Genomic DNA, 12,132 nt, shown 5'->3' with positions numbered 1-12,132 from the left:
TTGTTGCTAGGCAGGCGTCACTACTGTTGCCAAGGAAATGTTTTCACGTAGCAGAGGAGAAGGTCTGCGTGGAGGGAGGGCAGGGGGGGGGGTTGGTTACCAGAGTGGTGGGGGCGGGGCTGGGGGCAAGTTCAAGGCCACCGTTCCCAATTATGGTGTGTGTGTGTGTGTGTGTGTGTGTGTGTGTGTGTGTGTGTGTGTGTGTGTGTGTGTGTGTGTGTGTGTGTGTGTGTGTGTGTGTGTGTGTGTGTGTGTGTGTGTGTGTGTGTGTGTGTGTGTGTGTGTGTGTGTTTTCCAAGTGTGTGTGTGTGTGTGTGTGTGTGTGTGTTGGAAAGAGCGGTTGAGAGACCGAGTGAGAGAGGGGACAAAGGATCTGCGCGAGGAGATCGTATTCACGTGTTCATAACGTCGTATGATATAACATATTGCACAGAAATCGTATGTCACAGATTATGTGGGAGACGAAAACAAGTCCGATGTTAGAATCCGAATTATTTGACGCATTCTTTGGAATTTCTAGATAAAAAAATATTTATTTAAATATGTTATTATCCTATAACGTGTGCAGACACATTTCCCATGACAAAGTGCATCTCTTCCTGCGCCGTGCAACGTGGCCTCTGCAAAACCTTTGTCCTGCACATCCAGCGGTGTGATGCTATGTAGAGTAGCCTACAGGTCCCTCTCTAGAGCAGAACCCCTCTCTGTCGTACACCGGGGCTGGGTGGACCCTGTCTAGTGCCCCGTACCCCTCTGGAACGCTCCGTACCTCCCTAGAGACGTACCCCTCTGAACCCGTACCCCGAGCGTTCCGTACCTCTCCAGAGCCGTACCCCTCTGTCTCTATGCGCCGGGCGGGGTAGAGCCGTACCCACTCTGTCTCTGTATTCACCGGGCGGGGTGGAGCCCAGAACGTGACGCGGCAGCCGCGCTGTTATGCAACCATTGACCTACTAACACATATTCTACCGGAGAGGACCTGGAGCAAGGCAGCACCGCGCAGCAACACGGAGAGCCGAGGATCGGAACGGAACCCGGCTAGAAACACGTTGAGCCACTAACGACTACTGATCTCTGATCAGAACAGGAGCACTTTGGTCATTTGGAGAACAGGAAACGCAGAGCGAACCCCAGCCGGTGGAACCAGACGGCTTTTGTCTTTGCGTTTTTGGAGACACGTCCCTTCTGAAGGTATTTGAACCGTTTTGTTTCTATTAACGGAACGTGTGGTTGTTTCTCTCCGGCTGTTTGGTGTGATTCGTGGGTTTAAACCCCGGACCATGTGAGCCCAGAGCCGCTCGGCGCACCGCTGATGCTCGGCGCACCGCTGATGCCCGGCTCATTGTTCCCATGCGGCCCCCCTACCGGCCGCCCCTCACCCTCAACCTTATTTTAATCCAACACACATTTTCTCCATCATTTTGACCTTATCATATCCTAATACACATATTATACATGTTAAAACCAGACAATCGTGCGGGTTTGGATACGGTTTACTGGTGGAACATGGAGTCAAACGATTCGGACATCCTCTCAATGTGCTCAATGTCAAAGTGAGGTAGTTTCCATCCTGGGTAAGAGGACGCCCGGTGTCGTCGACATGCAGCGTGATAAACTGTATCGCGATTAACTGTGTCGTGGACTCGTATCGGAATAAACTGTCGTGGTAAACTGTGTCCTGATCAACTGTGTCGTAATAGACTGTATCGTGATGAAATGTGTCGTGATAAACTAGGTATCGGCTCGACTCGATGGGCGCTGCTGTATCAGCACGTGCATTTGGTGAGTTCGCCTTTTGAAGTCAGACCTGAAAGGTTATAAAGTCAGATGCAAGGTTACTTGTATATTTGTACCCTGAATCGTGGTTACATTTATACACTGAATCTAAGTTACATTTGTACCTGAATCTTAGTTACATTTGTACATGAATCTTAGTTACATTTGAAACCTGAATCTAAGTTACATTTTAACCCTGAATCTCAGCTTTAAAGCCTAGGCCTATAATAATAATAATAATAACATCCTAGTTGTGCCTTTCTTTGTTAAGATGTTTAATATTGGCATATAGGCAGCTATATCTGATATATTTAGGTTTTCCAGGTTTATAGCCAATACTTTATAGCCACTTACATAATTATTTTAGTGTCATTTTCTAAGGACGGAATCGAGAAGCCAATTCAACTAATAGATGGTACAAAATACCAGAATGTTGAAACCGAATGTTGTATCACTGGATGTTGTGATATTTTAAGCTGACCATCGCTTTGCCAGGTGATAGAAACCAGGGCAGTGGCAGGTGGCCAAGGCATTCAGACTCAAGACATTCAGACTCAATAACACTTTCCTGAAGAGGCTCCTAAATTTAGCCTTGGTCGGAACATAACTCACGCAGAATTAATACTTAGAAGTTGTTTACTTACCTTGAGGAATAGATGTGCATGTTATTTTCCTTCATGTGTGTTGAAAAAAAATAACAATATAATTGTTATGAATCTAAAATAAGGGGTTGTAACATCTATACTGCAATCTAGTCACCTATATGTGGTTTACATAAACTCATCTTAAACTGTGCCACTATTTATTGCAGAAATGCACAATAAGCATGTTTAACAAGATGATTATTAAGGGCTTTTGATTACAATATGACGTATCAAGATTATCAAGATGCCAACATTACTGGCAGCCTAATGGCAAAAACCACAAACATGAAAGCACAATACATGTTCTTTGAGCATGGATTAGGGCCCATCTGAACTATTTTACTGTAAAGTCGACTATGCGATGATGTGTCTGGTAAATTAACAGTCAACATGTTACTGATAGGCTTGTGTGAAGGCATTCGTCTCATACTGGAATCATGAGCACTCGCGGCAATCGGCTTCTAGGAATCAGTGAATGACCTGGAATGTCTGGTGGCCGGCCTCAGGTTCTGCAGGCTTTACAAAAACACCCCTCCCCACACACACACACACACACACACACACACACACACACACACACACACACACACACACACACACACACACACACACACACACACACACACACACACACACACACAGCGCAAACACAGCCAGTTGGAACCGGCTGCCTTGGGCCTCTCTACATGTGCTGGGGGGGTGATTCACTGGGAGGGAAGTGGAGTGTGTTATTCACCTCTCATGAAGTCATTGCACAGCTATACCGGTGATGAGGGATCCTTTAGCAGCCTGCGGCCCAGAATACTCATTCCAAGATCTATCGAATGGATTCCTACAGCCAGACGACAGCCAATGGGGAGGGAGAGGGCGCTTCCTGGGTTATAACACAAGGAGCGACCGGGTGTGTGACTCTGTGTGTGTGTGTGTGTGTGTGTGTCTGTGTGTACCTGCGTTACCTAACGAGTCCCCGGTTGTAGTGGTCACCGTGTGTTACCCGAGGACCGGAGGAGGCGGCCGGCATGTAGGTCAAGTGCTGCAACAGCCAGCTCCTCTCTGCAGCCTCGGGAGAGGGAGGGGGGGAGGGAGGGAGAGGGGGAGAGGAAGGGAGGGGGAGAAAGGGAGAGGAGGAGGGAGGGAGGGGGGGGGGCGGTGTTACTCTCTGCTAGACCGCAGCTCCCTGGGTGTGTTCGATGACGTAAATGCAGTCTCCCCCTCCCTCTCCCCCCCCTCTCCGTGGAGCAGAGGCATGCCACGAGGCTCAGCTTCCTGCTCCTCGTTGTGTGGCGGCGGCGGCGGTCCTTTCTCTGAGGACGGCCGCGGTCACATTATCACAGCCGCTGCCTCCTTTGTTACCTATTTGATCATTTAGTATATTTGTTGTTGACGTAATCCCCCCCCCACCCCCCCCCCCCTCCCCCCATAATCCCCCCGCTGCTCGTTAACCTAAATTCCTCCAGCGACCCCCCCCCCCCTAACCCCCGTACCCCTCCTCCCCTCCCCCCTTCCTCTCCTCGCTTTAATTCCTTTTATTCTCTCCTCTCGGTGGCTCTATTTTTAGAGAGCACTCTAAAAACTCCCTTTCTCCCCCCCCTCGCCCCCGCCCCCGTCTCCCCCTCTCTCTCCCCCCTCCCCCTCCCCCTCCCTCTCTCTCCCCCCCCCCCCCCCCCCCCCCCCCCCCCCTTCCTCCCCTCCCCCTGTCTGTCCCTGGCCCGCAGCCCCTCTGACCTATTTCATGGCTCCCAGTCAGAGACGGAGGAGTGTTTACTGCGAGGCTGTTTCTAGGTCAGTGGGACACGCAGACGTATGCGCCCGCCGCTCCCTCCCATTCCCCGGTCTTTTGTTGTCGGAGCGCTCAGCCTGTGCTGGTGGCTCTGTGAACGCAACGGACTGTAGTGAGGTCCGCCCTGAGCCGTACTCGCTTGCCACCAGGTCTGTAGAGTCATTTGTGTCTGAACGCTCGTGTGATCGTGTGTGAGAGGCTTGCCTGTTTGTGTTGCGATACTCTATTGTTGTTGGGCTGTTTTTACATCGTCTGTTGCTGAGGAGTCGTGTTTGATGTTTTGCGACCGCCGTGAGGGTGTTGTGCTATAACCGGAGGGGAACGGGTGGATTCATAACGAGAGGTGTAGAGGATGATCAGCGAGAAGAACGCACGCGGCTGAGCGCAGGAAGCTCACAGCTCAAGGTCATTGGTCGTGAGCGAGGTTCCTAACTGCTGTTATGTAATGGCTCGTAAATCACGGTACAGACACGGTTAGCAGACCGGTGAGACCTCCCGGTGGGCCGGGTAGCCCTTTACCGTAAGCCATGTGTTGGGGAAGTGGCAGAATCGACCTGAGGGGATGCCTTATGATAGAATCAGACACAAAGAGAAGGGGTTGCATCATAGGGGCAGCGGGGGTATTTATAGAACGCTGTTTTAACGGGCCACGTGGGATCAGATGTATTTTCGCTGGGCGGTATGATGTATTTGTGGCACCTTGTTTATTGTACTACCTTTATTGAATGTTAGACTGAGTGGTGTAAGAAGAACACTGAGCGATAGCGCATATCTTATTCAAGGCAACGTCTAGCTTTTACGTTTAATAACACACTATGCATGCAGCATGTACAACTTTCAATTTGAATTTTTACTTTTGGTATTTTGTAATACTTGATTTTATTGATCAAAAATAAATAAATACTAATGCTATAGAAACAGACGTTGGTTATTTTATGTTAGGCTCAATGTTTAATTGGTTGTATTCCAGCTTTTTAATATTCAAGCTGAAATAACATCCTGTCATAAAGGGAAGTAAACAAAGCAGTTACAGTCAACCGTATCAACGGTCAATATTGAACCAGCTGGCTGAATATGGCCTCAGGTGTTTTATAATGTTACAGAGAGGGAGAGCTCCACCGAGACATCGTAACCTGCTGACATAATTACCTACATTATTACACACACTCTCATAACCATTATCTCTGTGTGTGGGTAACACTGCTTATGTGAGTATATCAGAATACTGAGAAGACTGCCGTTAATACACAAACACACACACACACACACACACACACACACACACACACACACACACACACACACACACACACACACACACACACACACACACACACACACACACACACACACACACACACACACACACACACACACACACACTATTATCTCTTTGTGTACCACTTCTTATGTGCGTATATCAGTATACCGGACTGGCATTAATACACAAATACACACACATATACACGCCTACACACGCACACAGACACGCACAAACGACTCCATACCTCACAAAAGGCTGCAGCACCATGTTACACCACAACACTCAGGCGATGCCTCTGTTAACATCTCCACTCCATTCAGGCTGGAATGGGCTAGTGACATAACCTAACCTGGCGATGTGTGAGCTACTATCCATTGTTATTGGCGTTGCGGCGAGGTCGGTTGTGCAAGACTTCCTGCTCTGCCCCCCCCCCCGTCGACCCACACGGGGGGAAGTGGCGTGGCGGGTGGTGGCGGTGGTTGTGTCACCCTGGCCATGTTGTCACAGTTTCCCAATGAGAGTGGCGATGGTGGCAGCAGCTGGGGGATCAGACTGCAGCCGTGGTGTTAGTATCAGACCCCCCCCCCCCCCCCCCCCCTCACTACAGGGGGTCGATTGTTACACAGCTCGAGTTATGAATGGGACACATAATGCCGCTCAATAATTCATTCATCTTTTATCGTGGTGGTATGGGGCGAATAACATTCCAGAAGAATAGAAAGGGAATACCTGATTTGTTTGGCAGAGATTGGCGTCATTGCTGCCTGGCTCAAATGTTTACTCTACTCCTAATTTAAAAAAAATCGAGTCAAGGTCAAGTTTAGAAAGAATAAACCTACCAACTTTTGGTAGTGCTTCAAAAGAAGGGTGTTGACCTTTGCTTCCCACAGAGATACTAATGAGGTTGGAGTGTGTCCTCCTTGATGGGGGGACCAGTCCGATCGAAGGCCCCGGCTTCCCTCTCTGTGGCCGTGCTGCCGGAGGTTCAGGCAGCTGTAGACCCTGTTATGTGACTGTGACAGCCTCTTACACAACAGCTCTGCAGCAGCAAGGAAAAAAAGACCCTTCATTAAATCCTGTTTTGAATCTAAGCCCACTCTGCACCTAGCTGCCAAAGCACCAGACACACCCCCCCCTCCCCCCTCCTCTCCCTCCCTCCGTCGTGGGGGACTGTTGACCTACATTCTATACATCAGAGGAGGTGGACTAGCCTGTGATAATAGCCGTGATGTGAATGAGTATGTTTATGGCCACACTAGAAAAGACTTGGTTATGTCATAATTGATGTGAACAAAGTGAAACATCAAAGTGTGCTACGTTTCAGAGATGAACGCCCTGACCGAACGACCTGGTTTTCAGTGTTAAGCGTTACAATGTGACGTTTGTGTATGGTGCAAGATGAGTGCAATGCTTTTTTATAGTTTTCTGTAATCTAACCAAACTTTCTCTCTGCTTCTCTCTCCTCAACCAGATCCCTGTGAGCGAGCAGCTCTGACACGGAGAGCAGAGGAAGTAGAAAACCCTGGAAAACAAGCGCTGGCCTACATTCAGAGGGAGGCCCCCCCGAAGAAGACCTCTTGGCCTCGACATTCAACACCCCGGCGGCGATTAGGAAAGACTCCGACAAACCTGTAATCACTCGTACTTAGGCTTGACGTATCACTCTGAGGCAAAGAACTTTTGAGGGCTCTACCTCTCAGTTCCTCTTCTAGTCCTGGACACGATTCCAATGTGCGAGATCTTTGTGGAGATCCGTCTGTTTCTGATGTTCTTAGAGAATACCGACACCTGAAGATTCACAATCGGTTGTGGACAAAAGAAACTAAATGAGGTTCTCTCACCGCGGCGCCCAAATACCTCACCCCGAGTTCTTTGCAGATCCTGCAACTTAGAAGAAGTCGAGTCCCGGCGGGAAAACAAACAGTTAGCGTACCCCTCCCCACTCGCTCCCTTCTCCCCCCCCCCCCCCCCCCTCCCCTGGCACCAGAGCTCCTCTAGTCCTCCACCATGGAGAGCCTCGGTCTGCTCAACCTGCCGTCCAGCGGCAGCGCCAACAACAACCCGGACGCCGACGACACCTTCTCCAACTACAGCGACAGCCTGCCCTCCCCGCCGCCCGGGGGCAGCTCGCGCTCCGGCCGCCAGAGCAAGAGCTCCAAGACCAGCCTGGCCTCCCGGCGCAAGCGGGAGTTCATCTCCGACGAGAAGAAGGACGCGTCCTACTGGGAGAAGCGCCGCAAGAACAACGAGGCGGCCAAGCGCTCCCGCGAGAAGCGCCGGCTGAACGACATGGTGCTGGAGAACCGCGTGATGGCACTGAACGAGGAGAACGTGCGGCTGAAGACGGAGCTGCTGCAGCTCAAGCTGCGCTTCGGCCTCATCAGCACGGCCGCCTACATGGAGAAGAGCCAGCAGGTGTCTGCCACGGCCGCCGCCGTGGCCGCCGCCGCCGTCGGGGCGGGCTCCGGGGGGCTGGCCCCGGGGGGGGGGTCCTACCTGCCCAGCAGCGGCTACTCCAGCGCGTCCCAGGTGATGCTGAACTCGGACTCCTCGGAGACGGAGCAGTCGGGCCGGGGCGAGCGCCACGCCCAGCTCCCCAAGTACTCCCCGCGCGGCTCCCTGTCCGACATGTCGGACGGCTCGTCCCGGGACAGCCCCGAGCCCATGGGCTACGACATCAAGAGGGAGCCCCTGGCCATGGAGGGGCCCCTGGAGTACCCCAGCGAGATGCCCGGCGAGGTGTACCACGGCGGCCACGGCGCCCAGACGGCGGCCCCCCACCCACAGGACGCCCAGGAGGACTACTCCATGGACTACCACCACCAGCACCAGCACCACCTCCACCAGCACCACCACCCCCAACCACAGGAGCCCCAGCCCCACCCCGAGGCCCCCAGCCCGGCCCCCCAGGCCCACCCGGCCCAGAGGAGCGTGATCCTGTACCGGTCCAGCAGCGGGTCCTACCCCGTGGACGGCCTGAGGCCGGAGCAGCAGCCCCTCCCCGCCCGCCCCCCCGCGCCCTTCAGGGCCTCCGGGGAGAGCATCAGCGAGGTGGCGGAGCGGCTTGAGCGGACCAAGACCGCCGACTCGCCGCGCTACGAGGACGACGACGAGGACGACGACGAGTACATGGAGCAGCAGCAGCAGCAGAGCTACCCGTCCGCTGTGGGACAGCTCCAGCACGGTGAGGAGCGGTACGGCGGCCGGGGCCCGGAGCACGGCCACGCCCTCGCCGAGGCCCCCCTGGACTCCTTCGCCCCCGCCCTGCTCCACAACAGCGAGGAGGGGAAGGCCGCCTTCCGCCAGCACAGCGTGTACCACCAGGGCTCCCTGGACGAGGAGCCCCCCGTGCTCACCTACGAGGGCGGGCCCCGGAGGGAGGGCTTCCAGGGGTACCAGGAGAGCTCCTCGGCCAAGGACACCTCGTCCAGCGACGGGGACCCCCGCAGCTCCGACAAGGAGGGCTCCACGGACGACGAGTCCCCCCCCCCCTCGTCCTCCTCCTCCTCCTCCTCTTCCTCTGACCTGGCCGGTGTCCACCAGAAGGCCGGCGGGGACGCCGCCGGTCAGTCCGGCGAGGGCCAGGCGGAGAAGGGCACCGCCCTGCCGCACAAGCTCCGCCTCAAGTACCGAGCGCTGTCCAACGCGGCGGCCGCCAGGACCCCGGTGGACGGGGTCCCCATCGGCTCCTGCACCCTGGCCTCGCCCGCCCCCACCCTGCCCCAGCACCCGTACCTCGCCCTGCCCAGCAGCCAGCAGGGGGCCGCGGCCGGCGGGGAGACGGACGGCGAGCCCCGGCCGCCGCCGCCGGCGGAGGACGACGACGAGATGCAGACCGGCGGCGAGCTGGGGGAGCTGAAGACGACGGGGCCGAGCGGCGGGAAGAAGAGCAAGAGCCGGCGGGAGTAGGGACCGCGCCGAGGGTCGCAGCTCTGAACACGGACTTAATCAGAGTCGTAGCCACTGCGTTTTCCCATGATGCACCACACTCGTGTCCTCAAGCACCGCCACTACAGCTGCAGCCGCTCCTCTGGGGAGGGAGGGGCACGTGTTCTTCTTAGCCAATAAGACACGCCGGACCGACGCCAGAGATCTCCGCGGAGAACAATGGAGGTGATTCAGCAGACTCTGGTTTCAATGAGTCACATGCTCCCTCACTCACTCACTTTTTCCTACCTCTTCTCATCTCTTCATTCTTCTCCATTCATGGTTACACTGAACGTTCAAAAAACAAAACCATGCATCAGACACAGCTGTCCTGGAAAACTACACACAGACACACACACACTCACTCACACTCACACACACACACACACACACGGAGAGACAAGATGTTGAATCTGTTGGGGGCTCAGGTGTAACTGATTAGACTCTGAAGAACCAGTATGTCTCCCATGGCACTATGGGAACTTCCCATGAACCAAAGAAGTCTCTCCTACACACCTCCTTGTTTACCCATCTTCCCATTTCAGTCTTCGATGTCATTTCTGCTGCACAGATAACCTCTTAAATTCTCAAGCACTTGGATTGTATATTACTGTGAGATACGCATTTGCATATATTGATTCTATTTTAAGAAGAAAAAAATGAAAAAATCGGAGATGAAAAAAAAAAGCCAAGTTGTTGGATGTCGTAGACTCAGAAATAAAAAAAAAGATCGGTTTGATATCGTAAACGAGTCAGTTGTACAGTTGAACTTTCGTTTTTTTTTTTTTTTTTAAAACATGCCTCAAAGGTTTTCTGTATGAGACGAAGCTTTTAAAATAAAACATGAGAAAATATAAAAACCAGCACCACCACTTCTCCATATCAACGGTCCTGCTGCGGTCGGACAGCCAGCCTGACGGATGCACTTCCCGGTCCCACTTCAGAGCTCCGCTCCGGGTCTCTCGGTAGCATTGACGGGCCGGAGCCGCGCTCTGGGCCGGGGCGATACCCCACGCCTAGACCCCGCGGTGTTCACAACATGGTGACATGGCAGGGACCAGCGCTATGACTGCATCCCTATTTAGCAAACTAATTTACATATCAGTCGCGACGGTGCGGTCAAACACTATTCGTTTAGTACGCCTGACAAGCACAAACGGTTCCAGACAATCCCCAACCCGCCCCCCGGTAGACAACAGAGAACACTTTTTTTTAATTCTTCGGAATAGTTGAAACACACTATAATTGCAAAAGCTGCTCTTTCTTTCTCTTATGACGTGCCTCTTTTCGATCTGTTGTCCCCTGTACAGGAGAATCGGCCAGCGGGCCACATGTGCACTGAGTTTAAACTACAGTATATGCAGTCGAGAATACAGTTACTTTGTTATTATTGGATGACTTCCTGGTGCCTGCCTCTGGCTCTCAATGTATAAATGTAAAGATTTCCAGCCCTTCTGTTATTTTATTATACTATTGTTTTGTATTTTTATTTACCTGGTTGTGTTCTTGTGTGTTTTTCTGTCACTGTGGTCACGGCCCCGATGCTCTTCGTTGTAAATTGTCCCTTCAGACCACCGAGTCTGTTTACTATCTGTACTCTGTGCTGTTATCGTATTCCGTGTTTTTTGCCAAATGTCTTCATAAAAAATGGAAAACATTGAAAAATGTTTTTTTACCCATAAGTGGTCATGATTCACGATTCTTCATATGTGGATATGGACGATGGTTAAGATGATGAGCATTCATTTTTGATTGTGGAAAAATAAAATAAAATTTGTGATGCGTTTTCTTGAACATTTGGTTCCTTGTATTTGTGACGCTGTTTTTCATTAAAGTTTGATTATGAATAAATAAATACGTACACTTAAAATACTTGCAATTACATGTAATTATAATAATTATTACATCCTTCAAATGTAACGCAAGCCAAACCTGAAACTACAGCCTCCAAACACAGTAAAAGCCTACAATTATGCCATAATAAAATCTAAACCAGCAATACAAAGGAAAGATCAGCATGCCTCCACGCCTATACGATGTCTCCCTAACAGGTTAAAGCTATTAAATCAGCAGATGTAAGCCTGTAACGATGTAATGATGATCAGATCCAGTGCCAAGGGTGTGGTGCGGTTAGGCGCGCGCTGCTCAGACGTTATGAGAAGAGAAGGCTGACCTACATCTCTCCACTCAGCTGCACTGTTATTACATGATGGGCTGGGCAGACAGGCAGTTGCCTTGGGATTTAAATCAAATACCGGTCGTTCTGTAATGTCTATTAGAGACAGAATGACGGTTCGCCAGCTCCTAAACCAACGTGTACACAAGGTAATAGACACGATAGATATTTATGGAGTTTAGTGTATCATTATGTGTTGCAGATGGTGTTATAAGCAATGCGTCTCCGTGCATCACCTCTCAAGGGCGGGGTGTGCGCTTTTGAGAGGCACTGCATGTCGGCCCAAAGGTCAAACACAACGAGATATTGTAGTACAGTCATACGAAACCCCGTGTGTTAATCTATTTAGCTTTTCGTTGGTTAACCGCACACAGCCCTTCACAAGAGAGAGCCCCGGCAGACGCCCGTAAACGAGAGCAAGGTGACATTCCGCAGAGAGGACCGCAGCGGTGCGTACTTTACTTTCTCGCCGTCGCTCTTTTGTTTCGTTCTCTCTCACCGCGCTGGGACCTCCCTCTACCCTGGTCCCCTCCCAGCCGCTATCAACACGACTTCTGTTTGTTGT

General features: G+C 51.9%; 1 protein-coding gene across 2 annotated transcripts; it reads left to right on the top strand.

The window, feature by feature from the left end:
- The first annotated feature begins 945 nt into the window (after nt 1-945).
- Nucleotides 946-11,770, top strand: nfil3-5 (nuclear factor, interleukin 3 regulated, member 5). Of its 2 annotated transcripts, none has more exons than XM_056587066.1 (2): nt 946-1,191; nt 6,936-11,770. In XM_056587066.1, exon 2 carries the CDS (start codon nt 7,472-7,474, stop codon nt 9,371-9,373), a length of 1,902 nt encoding a protein of 633 aa, XP_056443041.1. In that variant the 5' UTR covers nt 946-1,191; nt 6,936-7,471; the 3' UTR covers nt 9,374-11,770. The 2 variants fall into 2 exon arrangements, with proteins under 2 accessions (XP_056443041.1, XP_056443042.1); XM_056587067.1 differs by lacking the exon at nt 946-1,191 and adding an exon at nt 4,168-4,349.
- Nucleotides 11,771-12,132: the final 362 nt, after the last annotated feature.

Source organism: Gadus chalcogrammus, chromosome 3 (genome assembly GCF_026213295.1).
Source record: "Gadus chalcogrammus isolate NIFS_2021 chromosome 3, NIFS_Gcha_1.0, whole genome shotgun sequence".
NCBI classification, from domain to species: Eukaryota; Metazoa; Chordata; class Actinopteri; order Gadiformes; family Gadidae; genus Gadus; species Gadus chalcogrammus.
This window is presented reverse-complemented; position numbering and strand designations above follow the sequence as displayed.

Excerpts from the sequence above, each read along its gene's own strand:
- nfil3-5 (XM_056587066.1), top strand. The coding sequence starts at position 7,472 with ATGGAGAGCCTCGGTCTGCTCAACCTGCCGTCCAGCGGCAGCGCCAAC.